This window comes from Rutilus rutilus (assembly GCF_951802725.1).
Source record: "Rutilus rutilus genome assembly, chromosome: 16".
In the NCBI taxonomy this organism is placed as follows: domain Eukaryota; kingdom Metazoa; phylum Chordata; class Actinopteri; order Cypriniformes; family Leuciscidae; genus Rutilus; species Rutilus rutilus.
In genome coordinates, this window is record NC_140224.1 from 36771410 (window position 1) to 36793909 (window position 22500).

The 22500-nt window shown below is 37.3% G+C and overlaps 4 protein-coding genes across 6 annotated transcripts in view; 2 read left to right on the top strand and 2 right to left on the bottom strand.

The window, feature by feature from the left end:
• The window catches only part of ascc1 (activating signal cointegrator 1 complex subunit 1), a 12681-nt gene extending 4819 nt beyond the window's left edge, over positions 1 to 7862 (bottom strand). The window contains exons 1-7 of one of the 2 annotated variants that reach the window (XM_084433736.1): positions 7787 to 7862; positions 6075 to 6211; positions 4593 to 4692; positions 3685 to 3782; positions 2995 to 3173; positions 519 to 652; positions 316 to 435 (exon numbers count right to left, since the gene is read on the bottom strand). In XM_084433736.1, the coding sequence (XP_084289862.1) occupies positions 316 to 435; positions 519 to 652; positions 2995 to 3173; positions 3685 to 3782; positions 4593 to 4692; positions 6075 to 6189 (746 nt within the window). In that variant the 5' untranslated portion in view covers positions 6190 to 6211; positions 7787 to 7862. Of the gene's footprint in view, positions 1 to 315; positions 436 to 518; positions 653 to 2994; positions 3174 to 3684; positions 3783 to 4592; positions 4693 to 6074; positions 6243 to 7786 lie in introns of both variants that reach the window. The other variant, XM_084433735.1, reaches the window with a different exon arrangement.
• A 163-nt stretch (positions 7863 to 8025) lies between these two features.
• Positions 8026 to 12133, top strand: anapc16 (anaphase promoting complex subunit 16). The gene is made up of 4 exons (XM_084433737.1): positions 8026 to 8123; positions 8725 to 8873; positions 10749 to 10823; positions 11776 to 12133. The coding sequence occupies exons 2-4, from the start codon at positions 8732 to 8734 to the stop codon at positions 11883 to 11885; spliced, it is 327 nt and encodes a 108-aa protein (XP_084289863.1). The 5' UTR covers positions 8026 to 8123; positions 8725 to 8731; the 3' UTR covers positions 11886 to 12133.
• A 6634-nt stretch (positions 12134 to 18767) lies between these two features.
• Positions 18768 to 20660, top strand: ddit4 (DNA-damage-inducible transcript 4). Of its 2 annotated transcripts, none has more exons than XM_084433739.1 (3): positions 18768 to 19124; positions 19391 to 19573; positions 19661 to 20660. In XM_084433739.1, the coding sequence occupies exons 2-3, from the start codon at positions 19399 to 19401 to the stop codon at positions 20146 to 20148; spliced, it is 663 nt and encodes a 220-aa protein (XP_084289865.1). In that variant the 5' UTR covers positions 18768 to 19124; positions 19391 to 19398; the 3' UTR covers positions 20149 to 20660. The 2 variants fall into 2 exon arrangements, with proteins under 2 accessions (XP_084289865.1, XP_084289866.1); XM_084433740.1 differs by having other exon boundaries at positions 18969 to 19124; positions 19679 to 20660.
• Positions 20661 to 21452: 792 nt separating this feature from the next.
• Positions 21453 to 22500, bottom strand: part of dnajb12b (DnaJ heat shock protein family (Hsp40) member B12b) — a 20143-nt gene continuing 19095 nt past the window's right edge. The window contains exon 9 of the mRNA XM_084433738.1: positions 21453 to 22076. The gene's annotated coding sequence lies outside the window, so the exon portion shown is untranslated. The remainder of the gene's footprint in view (positions 22077 to 22500) is intronic.

The following is a 22500-nucleotide window of genomic DNA, read 5'->3' on the forward strand; positions in this document are numbered from 1 at the left end:
CACTAACCCGACCCCTAAACCTACCCATCACACACACACACACACACTCACATACACACACACTAACCCGACCCCTAAACCTACCCATCACACACACACACACACACTCACTCACTCACTCACACATACACACACACTAACCCGACCCCTAAACTTACCCATCACACACACACACACACTCACTCACACACACACACACACACACACACACACACACACACACACACACACACACACACACACACACACACACTCACTCTGTATGATTTCTAAGCTTGTTTATATGCCTGTATTCGATCCTGAATTATCTCTCACTTGTCAGATCGGTCTCTAACAGCCACTTTGGCGTACAGGACGTCCACCGCTGACGGGTCGTCGTTCATATACTCAATTCCTCTGACTTCCACCGGAAGGGGTTTGGCTTCAGTTATATCTCTGCACACACACCATCACGAGTCAGACGAGATCAGTGTGTGTTATGACAGATGTAGCGGAGAGTGTGTGCATCGGACACACACCTGATGACATTCTGACACTGCTGAAGGAGCTCGTCCGCACGTGTCACTTCCTGTTGGTTCAGCAGGACCAGAGTGCCGATGGTCAGGTGCAGCTTCGCTGGGTTCTGGAAGATACTCGCCTCCACTCCGGAGTCCTGCACGCCACAGATTAAAATCAATCAAACATTTTATGGGTAATAAAATGTTAATAAATATTTGAAAAAATAAGAGTGAATTTTATTATATTACATTAAGTTATATTTCACATTTACCTTATTATACTGCATTATATCTACCGTATTATATTAACCTTAAATATAATATATATTATTATTAAATATAATATTAAATGTACATTACATTACCCTTATAATAAAATCTAATGCATTATTTTATATTAACCTTATTATATTATTAAATTAATATTACATTATTGCATTTCCTACTGGCAACAATAAGACCAGGAACAAGAATTCAGGAAGTAAATATAGAGTGAATTTTGCTGTATCCTTATACACATATACATATACTATCCTTATTATATTACATTAAATTATATTAACCTTGATAATATAATATAATATAATATAATATAATATAATATAATATAATATAAACCTTATTATATTTATATTATTTTAAATTCTTGTGTATACTACTGGCAACAATAAGCCTGAAACTAAAATTAAGAAAGTAAATAGTATTAGTGATATTTGCTGTAAACTTATTATATTACATTAAATAATTTTATATTAACCTTTAATATAATATAATATAATATAATATAATATAATATAATATAATATTAACCTATTTTATATTAAATAATTTTATATTAACCTTATAATATAATATAATAAAATCTCTCTCTCACTCTCTCTCTCACCTCAGACACTCTCTCTCTCTCTCTCACCTCAGACACTCTCTCTCTCTCTCTCTCACCTCAGACACTCTCTCTCTCTCTCTCACCTCAGACACTCTCTCTCTCTCTCTCTCTCTCACCTCAGACACTCTCTCTCTCTCTCTCTCTCTCTCTCTCTCTCTCTCTATTCAATAAAGCTTTATTGGCATGACAAAAATACATTTGTTTTGTGTATGTGTTATATGTGTTAAATAAAAAAAATAAAAAATAGTAGAACAGTTTATGAACATTTCAAAATTCTATGAACAATTTAGAATTCAGTGTGTGTGTTTGTGTGTTTGTTTTGTGTACGAGCGTGTGTGTTTGTGAGCGCATCACTGAATAGTCGTCAGCTCTCTCTTCTTGTGGCAAAGTATTTCAAATTTTGTGTAAAAAGTCCCTCTAAGGTCCTCATAGTTGGGACAGCTGGTGAGAAAGTGTTGCTCTGTCTCCACCTCTCCCTGGTCACAGTACGGGCAGACGCGTCTCTCTCGGGGCAGCCAGTTCTGTCTGTATCACACACACACACACACACACACACACACACACACACACACACACACACACACACAGTTCTGTCTGCATCTGCCCGTCTCTACAGTCAGGGTGTGGTTGCTCAGTCTGTACCTCGTCATTCTTCTTCTGAGTGTGCAGTCCTTCACTGCGCTCAGGTATTCTGCAGTTGTGTAGTCTCTGTTTAGGGCCAAATAACCTTCTAGTTTACTTTGTTTTTGTGTTGTTTCAGTCCAGTAGGTCAGGTAATGCTCTCGCTGAGCTTTTATAATGTGGTTGGGCCGGATTGTGTAGATGAGGGTGTCAGTGTCCTGAGGCTGATTAGTGTTAGTGGTGTTAGTCTGTGTGTGGAGTCTCAGGACCAGCTGAATGAGGGGGCTCTTCTCTCTCTCTCACACACACACACACACACACACACACACACACACACACACTCTCTGTGTGTGGAGCCTCAGGACCAGCTGAATGAGAACAGTGTTCATCTCATGGTTCTTAAGGGCTTTATAATGATAAGAGTTGGGGTCACTCATTTTTAGATGTTTCCAAAATGTTATGGCTCGTTTCTCCACATGTATCAGGAGAGGGTACTGGCCTAATTCTGCCCTGCATGCGTTGTTCGGTGTGTTCCTCTGTACTCTCAGGATACTCTTACAGAACTCGGCATGCAGGGTTTCAATCGGATTTTTGTCCCATTTGTCGAATTGGTGATTTAGGAGACGACCCCAAACTTCACTGCCATATAATGCAATTGGTTCTATGACTGATTGGAATATTTTGAGCCAGATTCTGATTGGTATTTCAATTTGGATAGATTTTTTGATGGCATAGAAGGCCCTTCTTGCTTTCTCTTTCAGTTCATTCACGGCCAAATTTAGGTTTCCTTTTTCACTTATCTAGTTATCTTATCTAACACTCTCTCTCTCTCTCTCTCTCTCTCTCTCACCTCAGACACACACTCTCTCTCTCTCTCTCTCTCTCACCTCAGACACACTCTCTCTCTCTCTCTCACCTCAGACACACTCTCTCTCTCTCACCTCAGACACACTCTCTCTCTCTCTCTCTCTCTCTCTCTCTCTCTCTCACCTGTCCGCAGTGCTCCAGCACCTGCTCTCGAAAGCGCAGGAATCCCTCCTGCACCTGAGGAGGATTCAGTGCAAACGACAAGAAGTGTGTGAAAGGCTGCTTCCTCCGAAAGCTGTCGATCAAAACCTCAACGCGGGTGACAGCCGAGGCGACTGCAGCCCTGTGTGCACCTGTGACCACTGAGCGCAACACCCACACCCACACACACACACACACACAGAGAGAAGTACATCATTTCCATAAACCTACAGCCCAACCACAGGAAGAACGTACAGTTCTCACCGCTACGTGCACACACACACACACCACACACACACACACACACACACGCTTCTGCCAGAACATCCTGCAACTAGAACATCATGACCTCTAAAGCACATTTATCTTCATGCAGGAACTCTTTCAGCTGCACAACGCCTTTCCACTTCACTAAACACTAACGGAAACACACCATGCATCTCCAGTGAGTGTGTTCAGACACACACGCAGCAAACTAGATGCTTTATATCTCAAGATAACGTGCAAAACTCAATAATATGCGGTTGCTTGCTAAAGTGATCTACACATTTAAATTTAAATGTATGCATTTGGCAGGTGCTTTTATGCACTGGGAATATGAGATATGATTCCTGACTGCACCAATGCTGTGAGATGAATTACATTAATACTTCAGGGGTTTGTGTTTCTTACCGATCTGTCCTTCCACGCCTTGTTTCGGGATGCTGATCGAAGTCTTTGTCTCTGATTCCAGTCGCTTACGAGTCTCTCCCTTCTTACCGATAATATATCTGTCAAAAAAAAAAACAATATTGCCGAGATTGGACCAGAAAATGGAAATGCAGTGGGAAAATCTGCAATAAAACTGAAGTCAGTCTGTTTCCACTATGGAATAAAACATCTCTTTTAAATTTCTTTTCAACTCAAATTGTAAGATGTTTGCTGCGTCACAATTCGCATATGCTAGGCCCTAAAAGTATGTACTGTTCATGTGAAGGAAAGTACATAAAAGTAAAAGAAAGTACATTACAATACAGTTTTCTGGGTGGTTACTATGGTGTTGCTAGGCAGTTGCTAGGGTACTTTGGGTGGTTGCTAGGGCGTTTATAGGGGGTTGCTAGGCTTTTCAGGGCGGTTGCTATGGTGTTACTAGGTTGTTGGTAGTTGTCACAGATGGTTACTATGGAGTTTTTATAGAGTTCTTAGCATGATCTTGGCATGATTTAGCAGCACTTAACTAATCGCTATTAGCATGTAGCTATTCACTGCTAGCATGCAGGGACTAGTTCGCAAAAGTAGGTTTTGGACAAAATTCGACATAGCAGAACATTTTTCCTGCCTAAATCGAAATTGGATGCACATTCTGTCCGCCTTGAGCCACGGATCACAGTGCTGTAAGACACTTGAGAGTTATTTTGTACACTTGAGATTTTGTACTTTTGGTTGCTGTAGCGCCACCTATGAGCCAATCGGGGTCATACTCTGATAGGTTCTCCCCAAATTGAGGCCTACCATCTGGCCAGGTTTCACGTCTCTAGGCCTTACGGTGCCTAAGCGTGCCTTAACATGCCTAAGACTTTTGCACAGTACTGTACACTGACTTATAAAGGACACTTGGCACGTCTATGGCACAGCGGAAGCCTTTCTCCGTCTGCTGTATGTCGTGAGCGTCACACGGCTCATCCAGGCACTGCTCAGCATCTGTGGAGGAGGATAACATTAGTTAATGACAAATTTCAATCAGGTTTTCGTAAAAATCATTCTACTGAAACTGCCTTACTTAGGGTATCAAATGATATTTTGATGGCCACAGATGCGGGGGAATGTTCCGTGTTGGTTATGTTAGATCTCAGCGCAGCGTTCGACACTGTGGATCACTGCACTCTGATTAATAGATTACGCTGTTTAGTAGGTATTTCGGGTTCGGCTCTGGACTGGTTTTCATCGTATTTGTCCGACAGGACTTTTTCGGTATCTGTTGGATCTTTTATGTCTGATTCTGCATTTTTGTCCTGTGGGGTGCCACAAGGTTCTGTGCTGGGCCCTTTGTTGTTTAATTTGTATATGCTTCTTCTTGGACAGATCATTAATAGTTTTAAAACAGTATCTTATCATTTATAGTCTCCATTAACAAATGGATGGCAAACAATTTTTTGCAACTTAATAAGGATAAAACTGAATTGATGATCTTTGCTCCTGACAATATTATACCTAAGATTAAGCAGGTTTTGGGGATTTCAGCCACCAGTGAAATAAGAAATCTGGGTGTCTGCCTGGATAGAGCCATATGTTTTAACAGTCATATAAAGTCTGTAGTTCGCTCATGTTTTTACCATCTTAGGAACATTGCTCAGATTAGATCGGTGGTCTCAAGAAAAGAGATGGAGATGCTTGTTCATGCCTTCATCTCGTCAAGATTGGACTACTGTAATGTTCTGTACACTTGTTTGAATAAGTCTTCTATGCAGCGACTACAAGTTGTACAAAATACTGCAGCAAGGCTTTTGACTGGTACCAGTAAGTGGTCTCATATAAGACCAGTTCTCAAGGACCTTCATTGGCTTCCAGTTGAATTCAGAGTGCAGTTTAAAATTTTAGTTTTCACTTATAGAGCCCTGCACGGCCAGGCACCTCTCTATATTCAAGATCTTTTACACAAACATTCACCGGGTCGGCTCTTACGGTCTTCTGGTATGGACCTTCTAATTGTCCCTAGAACTCGCCTAAAGACTAAAGGGGACTGTGCCTTTTGTACTGTGGCACCGAGGCTTTGGAACTCACTTCCCTTAGCACTGAGAACTATGGATTCTGTCAATTCTTTCAAAAAACATCTGAAGACGCATCTTTTTGGGCTTGCTTTTATTTGATAGCATTGGTTACTTGTTATTTTATGTTTGTGTAGTTTTTGGTTTTGTGTGTTGTTTTGGTAGATCTATTGTTTGCATGTCTGATCTTTTTAATTAACAGTTTGTAAAGCACTTTGTGACTTTTTGTCTGTGAAAGGTGCTATATAAATAAATTTTACTTACTTACTTACTTAATGTGTACTGAATTGACCGATACTCAGTTTAAAAAGTGCATACCTGCTTCTGAATATGAATAGTCATCCTCTTCTTCTTCATAAGACTCCTCCTGAACGGCATTTTTTCTGTAAATTCTCCCGTGGATGTTAATGAGAGCCGGCCGTAAGATCTCCATATCACGATCACACACACACACACTGCGGGATGAGGAAGAGGAGGGTGACGGCACTGTTGGTTTACATGAGTTTAATGTGGCGTAAGTTATCAGATGAGATTTCACTACATTGTTAGTGTTTAAAAAAATAAAATAAACTAGAGAAAGAAATCCTGTACACTATCCCAACTTGCAGAGGTGATAAAAGTTCATTTAGCAACGTTTCGATCCCATGACCTTCATCAGGCAAACGCTGGTAAATACATTTTGATAACTTTTAAAAGTTACTTTGGATAGTGTGTGGGATTTCCTTTTCTAGTTTATTGCATCAGGTTTTGATAATTGCCTTTGTCATACGCACCTACAGTACAGGTCAAAAGGTTGGAAACATTACGATTTTTTTTATATTTTTGAAAGAAGTCTCTAATGCTCATCAAGGATTATTTGATCAAAAGTACAGGGAAAAAAAACAGTAATATCGTGAAATATTATTACAACTTAAAATAATAGTTTTCTATTTGAATATACTTTAAAAAATAATTTATTTCTGTGATGCAAAGCTGAATTGTCAGCATCATTACTCCAGTCTATCACATGATCCTTCAGAAATCATTCTAATATTCTGATTTATTATGAGTGTTGGAAACAGTTCTGCTGCCTAATATATTTGATGAATAAAAGGTTAAAAAGAACTGCATTTATTCAAAATAAAAAAATATTTTCTAATAATATAAATTTCAGCTAAATATATAATTCTAATAATATACATTTTTATAAAATTCAGTTTTGCTTCACAGAAATAAATGATAATTTAAAGTATAATAAATTGAAAACCAATTATTTTACAATGTAATAATATATCACAATATTACCTTTTTTTCTGTATTTTTGATCAAATAAATGCAGGCTTGATGAGCAGAAGAAACTTCTTTCAAAAACATTAAAAATAGTAATGTGTCCAAACTTTTGGCCTGTACTGTATAAATTACTTGCAAGTGTGCTATGTTAATTCTTCATTCATTTTTTTAAATGAAATTACACGTTGACAAAAAACATCAAACAAAACACAGGATTTTAAGTATTTAAAACAAAATAAATTCCACAACTCATCATACCATATGACAGCTCAATATTAGTGAGGTAAAATTATGCACGAATTTTATGAAAGATTGTCTTTATTGAGAAAACAGACAAAATAATTTCCCTTTCGTTTTTCTTAATTCGTTTGCAAATCATCCACTAAAACATCTACAAATAATGCTAGATTTCTCATTATTTCATTCTCACAGATATTAATTATGAACAACACTTTTTTATAGTTGCAGTACAAATTACTAAACAAAAAAAGCACGTCTGTTTATGAAATCCTCTGAAAATATATTGAAATTAAGCACAAAGACGTTTTACACTGTTAAAATAATGTCTTCTAAACACTGGAGACATTTAATTGTCTATAATACCGTTTCTGTTAGAATGTGCTTCATCTAAGTGAACTTTGCTACAACAATAATAAACCACAAACGAGGGTGAAATAACTCAAAACTCATTAAAGAACAACATAGAACATATTCTCGCTTGAATGTATGATTATTAATTATTAAATGATTAATTTTTCTACCTTTGAGATGTGTCTGTTTACATGAAACCGAACGGAGGAGGAGCCTCCACTTCGCGCTCACTTCCGCTTTTGCGTCACGTCCTCAGCTGAGAGAAAAGGATTTACAATTTTTTTTCAATTTTTTTATTGAAAATTAATAAAAAAAATTATGTAATATTAATAATAGTGCCCAATGTATACAAATATAATATACAAATGAACATCACATCACATTTGGCCCAATACGCCACGACGTTAGGGGGCGCGCCAACATCCGATCAGCGTCAAACTCAAACCGACGTAAACAAACCAACGGAAGAAAGAAATAACAGCAGCGGCGGAGCTTTGGGAGACACAGGTTGTAATCATAAAAATAGTACACGATTTTAACACTTTGTTTAACTTAATTTTGATTTATTCTTGTATCGATTACTCTTGAAACGGAGATGAAACGTGGAATAGTGAATGGCGTGTTGTCTGTTATGTATGAGTTCAAAATGTCAATAACATTTTATTAATGTATTTTTAGGTCAAAGTTAAAGACAATTTGTATAATTAAATGTATTCTGTGCTTTTTTTGTCTCTCTCTTCTCTCTCTCTCTCTCTCTCTCTCTCTCTCTCTCTCTCTCTCTCTATATATATATATATATATATATATATATAAACACACTAACGTTATATAGGGATGTTCTATAGTAGTAGTGCTAACGTTAGTCCTTGCCTGTCTTGAATGAACTAAAGAAATGTTTTCTTATTTCACAAACTCATTTCTATATTAGTTTTAAGGAAGTAAGATGCTTTATTGACATTGTACACAATACAACGAAATTTAGAGTGGCTACTCTCAGAGAACAAGTATATAAACACGGGTATATTTTTATGAGTTATAGAGCTATGGAAGGCATGTTGTAGTGCATGTAACTGGTGTTTGTGGTGTATTAATGTGTGATCTTGTCCAGGTTGTGAATGGCAGCATCTTCATCCTCGTCCTCGGCTGGCGGGGTCAGTGGCAGCTCCGTGACCGGCTCCGGTTTCAGCGCTTCTGAGCTCATCCCACCCAGGAAAGTCCTGTACACCTACCCGAAAGGAGCCGGAGAGATGATGGAGGGTTTGTGCTCCATTTCACTCTTTATTTCTCTTTTGTTTTGCACCATTTTAGTGCAAAACAAATGGCACATCCGGCTGCAACATAAGCCTGTTATATAAACTGCTCTGGAAAGATTTGTACCGTAACAAAACATCCAGTTAAAGGGATGGTTCACCTAAAAAATGAAAATTAGCCCATGATTTACTCACCCTCAAGTCATCCTAGATGTATGTGACATTCTTCTTTCAGACGGATACGATCTGAGTTTTAGAAAAAAATGTCCTGGTTCTTTTCCAAGCTTTATAATGACAGTGAATGGCAAAATTTGATGACAGTCCATCAAAGTGCATCTATCCATCATAAAAGCTCATCTATCCATCATAAAAGTGCATCTATCCATCAAAAAAGTGCATCTGTCCATCATAAAAGTGCATCTATCCATCAAAAAAGTGCATCTGTCCATCATGAAAGTGCATCCATCCATCATAAAAGCTCATCTATCAATCATGAAAGTGCATCTGTCCATCATAAAAGTGCATCTGTCCATCATAAAAGCTCATCTATCAATCATGAAAGTGCATCTGTCCATCATAAAAGTGCATCTATCCATCAAAAAAGTGCATCCATCCATCATAAAAGAGCATCTATCCATCATAAAAGTGTATCTATTCATCATAAAAGTGCATCTGTCCATCATAAAAGCTCATCTATCAATCATGAAAGTGCATCTGTCCATCATAAAAGTGCATCTATCCATCAAAAAAGTGCATCCATCCATCATAAAAGAGCATCTATCCATCATAAAAGTGCATCTATCCATCAAAAAAGTGCATCTGTCCATCATAAAAGCTCATCTATCAATCATAAAAGCTCATCTATCAATCATAAAAGTGCATCTATTCATCATAAAAGTGCATCTATCCATCAAAAAAGTGCATCTATTCATCATAAAAGAGCATCTATCCATCATAAAAGTGTATCTATTCATCATAAAAGTGCATCTATCCATCAAAAAAGTGCATCTGTCCATCATAAAAGTGCATCCGTCCATCATAAAAGCTCATCTATCATCATAAAAGTGCATCTATCCATCAAAAAAGTGCATCCGTCCATCATAAAAGCTAATCTATCAATCATAAAAGTGCATCTATCATCATAAAAGTGCATCTATCCATCATAAAAGTGCATCTATCCATCATAAAAGTGCATCTGTCCATCATAAAAGCTCATCTATCATCATAAAAGTGCATCTGTCCATCATAAAAGCTCATCTATCATCATAAAAGTGCATCCGTCCATCATAAAAGCTAATCTATCAATCATAAAAGTGCATCTATCCATCATAAAAGTGCATCTATCCATCATAAAAGTGCATCTATCATCATAAAAGTGCATCTGTCCATCATAAAAGCTCATCTATCATCATAAAAGTGCATCTATCCATCATAAAAGTGCATCTGTCCATCATAAAAGTGAAAACTTTATACAGTAAAATAACTAGCTTCCGGCAGACGGCCTACTCAAGTCGACGCCACTAGAGTAACACTTGACGATGTGTGACGTAGATGTAGGAGAGTAGCGTACTTCACTTCAGAAGGCCTTTATTATGTCATATACACCGAGGATGGCTTGAGGGCGAGGAAATCATGGGCTAACTTTCATTTTTGGGTGAACATTCCCTTTGAGATCCTTCAGTCGTAGCTCTTTTGTTTCTGGGTCAGGACAGGGTTCGTTATGAGGGGTAATTCCCACCGGTTAGTTAATGAGCTCAAGGTGCAGTTGCTCAGAACATTGTGGCTCTGTGATCTACAGCCTCTTTGTGTGTGTTTGCATGTTTGTCACATGTTTCTCACAATGCTGATCGACTGCATGCATGCTTTTGCCTTTTGTCCACAGATGGATCTGATAGGTTTCTGTGTGAGTCTGTGTTCAGCTATCAAGTTGCATCCACTCTGAAGCAGGTTAAACATGGTAAGTAACACACGTATACTCAGTTTAAGCTGGTCCCAGACTGAAGGCCCTGTTTACACCTGCTCTTAAGATGCGTCTCGGTCGATCGGATCAAAAGTAGACGAGGAAGACACTACATATACACTAGTACAAGCTCAAAATGTTTTAGACCCTGTTTACACCTGTATTTAACATCTACTTATGATCCGATCGAAACAGGGCCTTAGTTAGGGCTTAACAGTCTTACTGTTCGGATATATATGAGAACAATCCACCTTTTTATGTAACTGGCTTAAAAAAATGATGACCCGTCTTGAAGAAAAACATTGATGACTAACTTGTAAGACTAGTTTGTCCTTGAATCTTTCTGATTTAGTGCCAAGATCACTTGTGAATTCAATTCACTTTTAAAGCAGAGTCAAATTAGTTTCATTATTGATGAATTTTGCAACATCTACACTGCTATTGGACTGAACTGAATCATCACTGAACTGAATTGAGCTGAATAATGACAATATTGTCTTTTTAGAGCTGCTTGCTGGATCAAAATAGTTTCATAATTGATGAATTTTGCAACATTGATTCTGTTATTGAACTGAATTGAATCAAGTGACTCTCGCTGAATAATGACACTATTGTCTTCTGTAGAACTGAATCAAATTAGTGTCAAAATGTATGCATTGTGCAACATCTACATTGTTATTGAACTGAATTGATCTGAATAACTACACTGTTGTCTTTTTAGAGCAGTCTTATAACTGAATCAAATTAGTTTCAGAATTGATGAATTTTGCAACATCGACACTGTTATTGAACTGAACTAAATCAACATTGAACAATGACTGTTGTCTCTAGAGCTGAATTAGTCTCAGTCTCATATTTGATAATAAACTGCTATAGAAATAGACTGTTGAATGAGAAACGAGATTGACAGACGGTTGCTGTTGTTTCTGACGCCGGTCTCTGATCTCAGATCAGCAGGTTTCCCGGATGGAGCGTCTGGCAGGACTGGTGGAGCAGTTGGAGGCGGACGAGTGGAAATATAAACCCATCGAGCAGCTCCTGGGGTTCACGACCTCATAACTGCATTCAGGACTGATGGATCAGATTCTCTGCGTGTAAACATCTCCATTCGCCTGCTTTCCCTCGTCTCCAATGAACTGGAGCAAGAGTTATGAATGTTAAATGTACTGTAGGTTTATATATCGTTTTGCACATTTTTAGAGTTTTTGTGATCATGTGTGTAAATATGCATTGTGTTTCGAATAAAGCCTTAGTAATTCCTTAAAATAACAGAATACATGAACAATAAAAATCTTTTTTAAGCACAATCAATAATGTTGCATGAGTTATTTTGAAGGATGCATTCAAATCTCTACACAGTTTAACATGAAATCCACATTGATCCTGTTAACTTTCTTAATGCGTGTTCTTGGTCTGTCTGAGCACACGTTATCAGTGCATTGTTATTTTAAACGAAAAAAAAACTCATTTATATGCCACTTTTCACACACATTGTTTCAAAGCGGCTTTATAGAAAGTCGTTAATGTGTAGAAAATTGATGTCTGGCTTTGAAAATAACATCTTAATGTTATTAAAAATGTGTGAAGGATTTTATAGTCATATTGTGTAGTTGTGATTAGAGTCGATTGTTTTATTTGTGATAACGAAATTAAACATGCCAAATTATGCAACATAACTGTCTATAATAAGAAATTATGTATGAACAAATGCAAAAAACGAGAGAATCAATGAAATATTAATAAGTGATTATGTTGTAGTCAATGTGTGCTTTTTCCTGTCAGCTTATGCATATGCATAGTTTTTTGTTTGTCAAAAAATGTAGATAAATATCTTAACCAAGTTTAGTATTTTGTTCTTCCCTCATATTTAAAATGTTTATAAAATATTTTCCTCGTATTTTGAGTTTATTCGATGCAGTGTCATAAAAAACAAACATCTCCATCACTTTTGGCTCCTACTGTAGTTGCACTGAAATGAATCAACATTGAACTGAATTGATCTGAATAACGACACTATTGTCGTTTTAGAGCTGCTTTACAGCTGAGTTGAATTAGTTTCATAATTTATGAATTTTGGAACATTGATTCTGTTATTGAACTGAACGGACTACTTGCACAACTACTTCCGGTTAGAGCGTTCATCGCACAACATACATGAGAAATGCTTTCTGACATTTCATACCTGTTGGGTTTACATTTTTTAATGAAATTGACTATTACAATGATTGCTTGTGTGCGCTGGTGTTTATTCCAGTCTTTTAAAATAGTTAAATGAATGGATGCTCGCGAGGTGCCTGTAATGATGTTAAATAGGCTAGGCTTAAAGAAACACGCCGACTTTTTGGGACTTTAGCGTATTCACCGTATCCCCCAGAGTTAGATAAGTCCACACACACCCTTCTCATCGCCGTGCGTGCCGTAACTCTGTCTGACGCACCCACCGCTAGCCTAGCTTAGCACAAACACTGGAGGTAAACAGCTCCAGCTAGCATACTGCTCCCAATAAGTGACAAAATAACGCCAACATTTTCCTATTTACATGTTGTGATGTGTATAGTCACAGCGTGTACAAATAACAAGGTCACACGAGACACAGCCGTCTTCTAACCGTACACATACTGGGAAGTATATTCTCAGAAGGCGAAGCACTGCTACTTCTGCGGAGTGATTAACTCTGGGGGATACGGTGAATAAGCTAAAGTCCCCAAAAGTCGGCGTGTTCCTTTAATCAATAACGCACACAGTGTAGATGAGAATGACAGTCAAATACTTTGAATATTATAGCATTTTGGGTATAAGTTGTAAATGGTGAAAAGATTGACATTGAAAAACTGACACAGAATGATTAAAATATTTAATCCAAATAAATCAATGTTCGTGGTTCGTACTGATGTTATTCCTCTGTTCTCACACACTCACGGCGACCCGTTTAGACGAACGCTGACACCCTGTGGTGAAATAATGGCGTGTGTTAGATCGGCTTGGGTTTGGATTAAAACTTCATGTTCCGATAAGTTTTGAACAATTTTTGCTTTGAATCTTATTGCGGACACTGATTTTAGGTGGTGTTTGTTTTAACTCACTGACCACAGTACATTGAAAGTAAACATAACCGGAAATAGCCTTAGTGAGACGTACTATTTCCAAACGGAAGTGCGTCACGAAGCTCAGTGCAAGTGGTCCTCTGAATCAACACTGAACAGACTCTCACTGAATACTGACACTATTGTCTTCTGTTGAGCTGCTTTATAAGTATAGAAGAGCTGGACCATCATTTTGCGACAATATAAACAATCAATCAAGCAGTTTAGCAATCTTCCTTTTCAGCTGATTTTTCAATTATCCTCTAACGTGTCCATGCATTTATTTATTCAAAGCATGAACCATTTGCAAAGAGCAAAGTGTGTCATATTCACACTTGACCGGTACAAAAATAGTTTTCAGTGTTTGACTCAGTTGTTTAGTTTAGTCAAAAAGAAAAGAAAAAGTATAAGAAAGCAGTTTTGCTTAAACATGCAGTGGCTGAAGGATAGTGTGTGTGAGAGACAAACGTGAGAGTGGTGTGTGTCACACACACAGTGGGGGAGGACAGACTGACGGACAGCAGCTGTTGAGAAGGAAAACAAGACACACATTCTCTGTCCTTGCTCCTACACACACGCCTTCGGAGGTGTGTGTTTCACATCCTCCATCAAAGCTCTCAGATTTGACATTTAATATCAACTGGGGAATATCATATGGAAATAATACCAATAAAAGTTATGGTTAAAATTCGGGGGAACATTGTAAGAAAGGGGGAAAAGCATCTGATGTAATGTGAGCCTCGTCACATGTGAGTTCCTTCAGATGCTCGATAGATGTTTATCAAGCAGAAAGCAGAGATATTGCTGGATAAAGGCACTGAACGTTCTGTTCTGCTTTAGCTGAGATGTTGATTGAACACTGTTGCACACAAGGGCGTACCTAACTCTACACACACACACACACACACACACACACACACACTGCTGGGTCCTAAAGCCGGACCACGAGAGGGTGGAACTCAGAAAACCACATTACACACCAGAAATCTAAAGAAAGAAAGAAGAAAATGTTTTGCATGAAGAAAATGAAGCCCATTAAGATGTTCTGCAAGGAAACATGCGTTTTCATGACAATCAATTTTACATCCGTAAGAATTTTGCGTAAAATTGATCCATCCAGACATTTCAGTTTAGTATTATATAATACTTATTCTTAATTAGTGTTTTTAATTACTGTAATACAGTTTTTAATAATAAATTAAAGGCAGTACAACAAATACAGTGATGTATACATACGTCATTTAGCCTATAGTTAATATAAATTTAAATCATATTTTTTTATTATTTTAGTAAGTTTTGTGGTGTTTTTTTGTGTGTTATAGAAATAAGAATTAGGATGATGGAAGCATGCTTAATTTTCTTCATTTTTATTATTCTCTCTTTTAATTTTTGGTGTGAAATATGAGCATAAAATATGATATATTTACAGGTTTCTAGTGGTCAAAAGTGATGGGGATGTTTGTTTTTAATGAGCCTATACCAGTTTGATTAAACCATCAAAATATGAAGAAAATATTTTATATTTTTAAATATTTTATAAATATGAGGGAAGAGCAAAACACAAAACGTGGTAAAGGTATTTATCTGACAAAATTACAAAAAAAAAAAAAAGACAAACTACAGCCACAGGTTTGATTTTGCTGACAGGAAAAAGCATGCATGACTAAAACAATCAGTTATTAATATCTGGATGGTTCTCTCTTGTTTTTGCATGTGTTCATGCATCATTTCTTTTTATGGACAAAAATTATGTCACAGTTTGACAACTGACTCAACCACAACATGATAACTGTACTGTACACTTCTGTAAATTCAGCACATTGCGCAAACATTTGTTGCTTTCATGAGAACATTTGGATCATTTACACTCATAAAGTAAATGAGCTTCTGTGTGGCTGAGATGCAGTGACGTTGTAACAGTATGTTTTGTTCGCGGTCGGGGACACGTGTCTTTGTTTTCATTCAGAGGGAACTGTTTGTCCTCTCTCGACTGTGCTGAAGTACATCTGTGAAGTTTGGCTTCCGTCCAACAACCCTCACGTTTCATGCTATATAGCCCATACGTCTAGGAATGTGTGTGTGCACTGTGCAGACTTACATATAAAGTCTGTAGTGAAACTTTAGCCGGTCTCTGAGGGTTTTCTGGAGAGGGTTTCCTATATTTGATTTCTTGAGCAATTTGGTTAATTCTTTGTCCTGAAGAAATGGTTTCTTATTTACTGTTGTGGTCCATGGTTTTCATTCAGATGTTTAACCTAGGAAGCCTTCCAGCCACTGTTGCAGCATTTCGTGGAAATCATTACAGCTGCTTTAGTTATAATGAGTTTTACTCAACATGCTTTTGATCCACAGTAACCTGGCATTGCAGATTTTAGTAACCCTAGTTGTAGAGGATTAAACTTGCAACCTAGTTATAGATTAATAATTTTTTTCTAAAGCGACCACATTAATCCATAAAACGTCGAAACTTTGAAAAAAGTAGAAATTATGACTTAAAAGTCAAAATTATGACATAATAAGTCAAAGTACTTACAAAAAAAAAACTAAATTATGACATGAAAAGTGGAAATTATGACTTAAAAAGACAAAATGATGCCAAAGTTATGACATAAAAAACAAAATTATGAAATACAGTCAAAATTATGACGCTAAATCAAAATTATCGCTTAAAATGTCAAAATAATGACTTAAAAAGTCGACATCTTGACACTAAGTCATAATTATAAGATGAAAATTCGAAATTATGACATACTAAATCGAAATTATGACGCTAATTCAAAATTATGATTAAAAAAGGTAAAAATTGTGACTTGAAAAGTCAAAACGGTGACTTAAAGTTGAATTTATGACTTAAAATTGTGTAATTATGACATACTAAGTTGCAATTATGACTTAAAAAACTAAAATATGACATAAAAAGTCGAAATTATGACTTAAAAAGCAAAAATATGACAAAAAGTCAGAATTATGACTTAAAAGTCGAGATGACATACTAAGTTGGAATTTTGCCTTAGAAAGTCAACATTTTTACACTTAGTCGATTTTTCAACATTTTAAAATTTTAAACTAAGGCCAAATCCTGGATTAATCTCAGTGTTTTAATTCATAACATCATAATACCAACTTTAATCTGATAATTATGACTTTTTTTCATAAACTTGACTTTTTAACTCATGTTTGTTTCCTTTTAATAGGGCAAAATCTTCTTTCCAAGTTGTTGTTAAGAATCTAATTTACTCAAAATGACAAACAAACACATGCCTTTACATTTTAAGCTTGTTTATAAGGTGATTCAGATACAGTGATAATACATGCTAATATTGCATCATTCCTCAGGAAAGACAGGGTTTCTCATTCACTAAGCGTCTTCAACACACATCTGACTACAGAGGTCATAACTTCAGCAGTTGTCGCCAAGCCCAGTTTTTGCTGAGGTGTGAAGAATCGCAGGCGTTTCGAAATGCACCACATGCCTTTAGAGCAAATGAAACCTGTGTTTATGTTTGGACCCATTTCCATATAGTCTGACAACAAGTGAACACAGAAAAGGTCTCCTGACAGACATTTCGAGGCCCATTGACGTTTTCAGTGTTCATGCAGTGATTCTAATGCATTATATGCAAAAGCTGCAGCAGGATTCGAGGGTTTATCCTCTAGGAAAACACACCCTTCACTAGCAAACAGAAGAAGTGTTGTGGGGGCTGGAATGTGCCTGTCCGTGTGGGACGGCCTTAGTGCAGAGCCAGACCTTCATTCCCAACTAGGAAACGTTTAACCCTTCCTTCACTCCCCCGACTGGAGCCGAACCAAGCTTAGCTCAAAGACCAAGAAAAATCACATAAAGTCTTAATCTAATTAAAAACTGGACACACTTTCCAGTGAAGACTAGTTTCTAAGTATGTTTGCTCTTTCTAATGCACCAAAGTGTGTTAACTCGGTTAGTTTCAGCAGTCACATGCACAACCCCCTACAGATTCAGACCATTTGCTACCTAGTTTGGTTCTAAAGAGGGTTAATGTGTGAAGTGTTCAAGTGTCCATAGACTTTTTAAGTCAAGATTTTTCGTTGTTATTGTTAAAATGTTAGGGAAACTGTACCTACTCAGATAACAAAAATACATTCCCATTAAGTTATGAAAACATTCATTAAAAAAAAAAAAGAAAAAAAAAGTTATTTAAAAAAAAATGTCTTAAAGTATTTTTCTCAGTTAGTTATAATATGAGCATTAAGTGAACATTCCATTGTATCATTTAAACATTATGGGAATGTTACTTTTAAATGTTCTCTAAACGTTCTAAAAGAAGTTGTTACATTCAAAAAATGTTTTTTTGAAGGAACGTTCTATTAACGTTACAGGACGTTCTGAAAAGTTGTTACATTCAAAAAATGTCCAACTGAAATGTGTTGAGAATGTTATTAAAGACCAGAGAACTTTGAAGGAACGTTCTATTAACGTTACTGGGAAACCCTTTGTTCATAACTTTGAGAGAACATTAGCCAAAGTCCTGAGAACGCATTTCGTCATTGTAAACACATTTTTATGGTCATTTTTTAAAAATAGCCAGGCTATATGAGGGTCATGAAGTCGCATGAATAAAAACAGTACATGAATAATTAAAACAGGTCAAACAATAAAAACGTGACTTTGAGGAGACATAAGTTGGCAGTGTCAGTGTTTACTCAATGAAGTCAGTCATTGTGTTGCTCTTTTTGCACGTACTCAATGAAAGCGCTGCTAGATTCAGTATTTCACAATACAAACTGCTGTTTCGATTCGAGATGCAAATTATCATATCGTTCATCACACCACATCCAAATGAGCAGGACGTGAGATTCGCCACTACATGTCCTGAGAGAGGACAATAGGTGAAGTGAGAAGTAGTGAACAACCCCCTCTTCCACTGAACTAGAGACAATAGACCGACTGCAGGTTCTCATTCTGCTCCGTGTTACCAGGCGAACTTGGGACGCGAAAGACGTGACGTTAATGCTGATTGGCTGTAAAGTCCGAGGGGGCGTGACCAGCGCGTATATAAGGAGGCGCTGAACGGGTTGCGTCAGTGTTTTGCAGAGACTCTGCAGATACTAACAGCTGCTGCACTTAATCCGGTTCACACAGGTCTTTGTTAGTTGTTAGTCTTTGTCACGGACTATTTTTTCTGAAGGAACGTACAAACAATTCATCAAATTTGAGGATATACAGCACAGAATATCGGTGAGTTGAGGTTTTAATGTTTAAACAGAGCTGTTTTCATTGTCTTACCTGCTGGTCATTCAAACCTTGAAGTACAATGAGAGAGCAACAATGCACATACTTCTGTTCTGTTTGCTCCAATATTATTATCAGCCGTGCAAAATTAAAAGCATGTTTTTTTTTTTTCTAGTTATAATGACACTCTAGTTTGTTCTTTGTTTGGCTTGTTTACCAGCTGCTTTTGTGTCTCGCGCATGAATAATAAAAACCAACCTTTTCTTCTACAGACTGAATAATGCAGCTGATTTCCAGCCTTACATCTGAGGACTCAAGTCTCCCATCCACCCCAACATTGGACGCTCCATCCAAGCGCTTATCCTGGAGCAAACTAATGCAGAAACTGCAGAGCAGCCAAAGCCTGGACTCTGATTCAGACACACACTGCAGCTTAGACGATGCATCAGATTCAGGTGCATATCAGAATATTCATGATCTAATGCACTTTTCCAACTTTCATTCAAGATCTTGATTTTAATGCATGCATTTGTCTAACGCAGGTTCCCTATCCATACCAGATCTGTCAGAATCCGAGATGTTTTTCGACCCCACTGAAGAGGCATTGTGCAAAGAAGTGGTGCAACTCATCGCACTTAACCTGACCGACGCCAAAGATGGTGTCCTGCACTGTTCCAAACTCCTTATTCCAGAGAAACTTCTGGAGCACATCGGGCACGAGCTGGTGCATCTGTCCGTCAGCGAGCCCTGTGGTTTGCGAGGTGCCCTCATCGATCTGTGTGTGGAGCAGGACGGCATATACGAGGCTGCGGGACAGATTGCGGTCGACCCGTGTCTGGTGCCCACGTTCCAGCTGACCCTAGTGCTGAGGCTCGACTCCAGGGGCCTGTGGCCGAAGATCCAGGGGCTTTTCACCGGCAGATCTCCGGCGTCTCCGGTTGTTAGACGTGCACTTAAACTGAGCACTGGATTTCGAGTTATTAAAAGAAAACTGTACAGCTCAGAAGAGCTTTTGATTGAAGAATGCTGAGACTGACTCCATACATGTCATGGACTTTTTTACTAGGTTTTTTCTTTTTTTAAATGAAGCCTCTTGTAACCATTCAGTCTCATTGCCCATAAAGAGGCCTGAAGTTACAATCGTGTTTGCGGTAAATGACCAACTCGCAGGGCATTTGTAATGCTGACTTATAGGGTACATTAAAAAGACTTTGTGATACTTTGTTACTGATGTTGCACTTTTGCTGCCGTTCCAGTGAAGTCTTGGAACATCTACCTCAGGTTTATGGAAACCAGATATGGCAGCTATTTTCCATGCAAAATATTGTTTTTCTTCTATGCCGGTTTGTTCAAAGATGTGTGACCATGTGAATGCAGTTATTGTGCCCTTAGATCAAATAGAGGTTTTTTTAACTTTTTTTTCCTTTCTTTTTTTAATGGTCATATGCATATTCCATGCATCTTATTTATTTGATATTCAAATGCAACATGTTGGTTTTTTGTACTTTGAAAGAAATGCAAAAAATAAATCTTTTTGAAGAATTAATGTCTTTGGTTTTCTTGAATGCTTTCGGCCAATCGTGCTCAACTGAGCGAGGGGAAATATGCAATGACACTTTCACACAAACATATTACAACTTAATGCATTTTGAGACACTTATCCAAAGCAACTTGCATTGTATTAATGATGCAGTATTAATTTGATCAATTCATGCATGCCACATATTTGCTATTCATATACACTGCACTGTTTTATTATAAAATGCTTTAGTTATTCTTATGATGCACTGAATAATCTCATAACCACAGATATAATGCATTAATACTCATCTATTCATTGTTACGCATTCAGACATAGCTAATTATGTGTGACAATGAAATGCATTGTAACTTTGGTTAAATATTTGCAAAAAGATTAAATGTACATTATGAATACCTTGATAATGTATTACGCACAATTAACTTTTTTTGAGAAATGCTCCAGTATTGACTTTTATTGCATTTTAATGTTGAGATGGATGCACTAGGCTACTGACTTCAAGAACCGTGTCTTATAATTATTGAGAAGTGTAGATCCATACAGGAAAAAAGATGGCCTTTCAAATCGATTTATTAATAATCTGATCAACTTATCGATGAATGAGTTTTCTGATAGTTTTGCTCAATATTAAATGAAGGGTTTGTCTTTCTCTCAGCTGTTCTTGTTCACAGTTTTCCTTTTTTTTTTTTTGACGGGTGACTATGAACGTGCTGAAATACATGATTCAGCAGCGACTGTGGCATCAGCTGACGTCCTGCGTGAACACAGACACACACACACACAGAGCACAGTGGCACATTCAATCTTTATTTAGATTCTGAGTGAAATAATTGCAGCGTAGTCTCTGCCAGCGATGAAATATTTCCACTAAAGTCATGTAGAAAATAAACCTTCGTATGAAATAAATATTCCTATTCAATCTCTCAATAAATATCACCAGTAACAGCAGCTGTAGTTACTCCTAACACTCTGTTGTTAAAGTAGAACGCATACTCAATATCCCTGCATAGATAAATCTCAAACATACATGTATAAATCATTAAAAAGACATGATCTTGATCTAAAACTCAAATAAATATATGCAGATTTCTCCATCTGGTCTCCAGTCTGTCCCATGATGCAAACGTTGACTTCTGACGGACACGTAAAAGGGGCTGATCTAGTGGAGTTACTCTCACTCACACACACACACACACACACACACACACACACACGCGCGCGCACACTCACGCACGCACACACACACACACACACACACACACACACACACACTTTAAGCCCTCAGTAAGTCTTTTCTAGTCAAGTTCATTGGTTGTAGCAAATGTTCAACCTTTTTTTTTTTTTTTGTTACAACAAATGTATTTACAATCCGTATGGCATTCTTCCATATTCCAGACTGGAGAGATTGTTTTTGGAACCTGTGCAGGAAAAAAAAATATTGATATATTACTAGTTATTTGAATAAATATAAATAATTTCTTCTTAAAATGAATGATTTGTGATGCAAATGCAACATTTCCCAACACTCCCACTGCCGAGCAGGACGTGTAAAAGGCTGAGGTGTGGGATTTCACCAGAGTGCTTCGGGAAGCATTTTTCCCATTCATTCTCTCCACAGGGATTTCACCAAAACCAAACCAGCTAACTCTCAGATGCAGTACATCATTAGATCTCAGTACACCACACACATACGTTCTGGAAAAGAATGCTTGAAAATATTGGACTAAAAACCCCCCGAAAGGTACAAGATGGAACTGGGAATGACTCACTCCAATCAGGAAAAAAAAAACTGTACAAAATAAAATATATAGGCAATGATTATATGTATAAAATAAATATAAG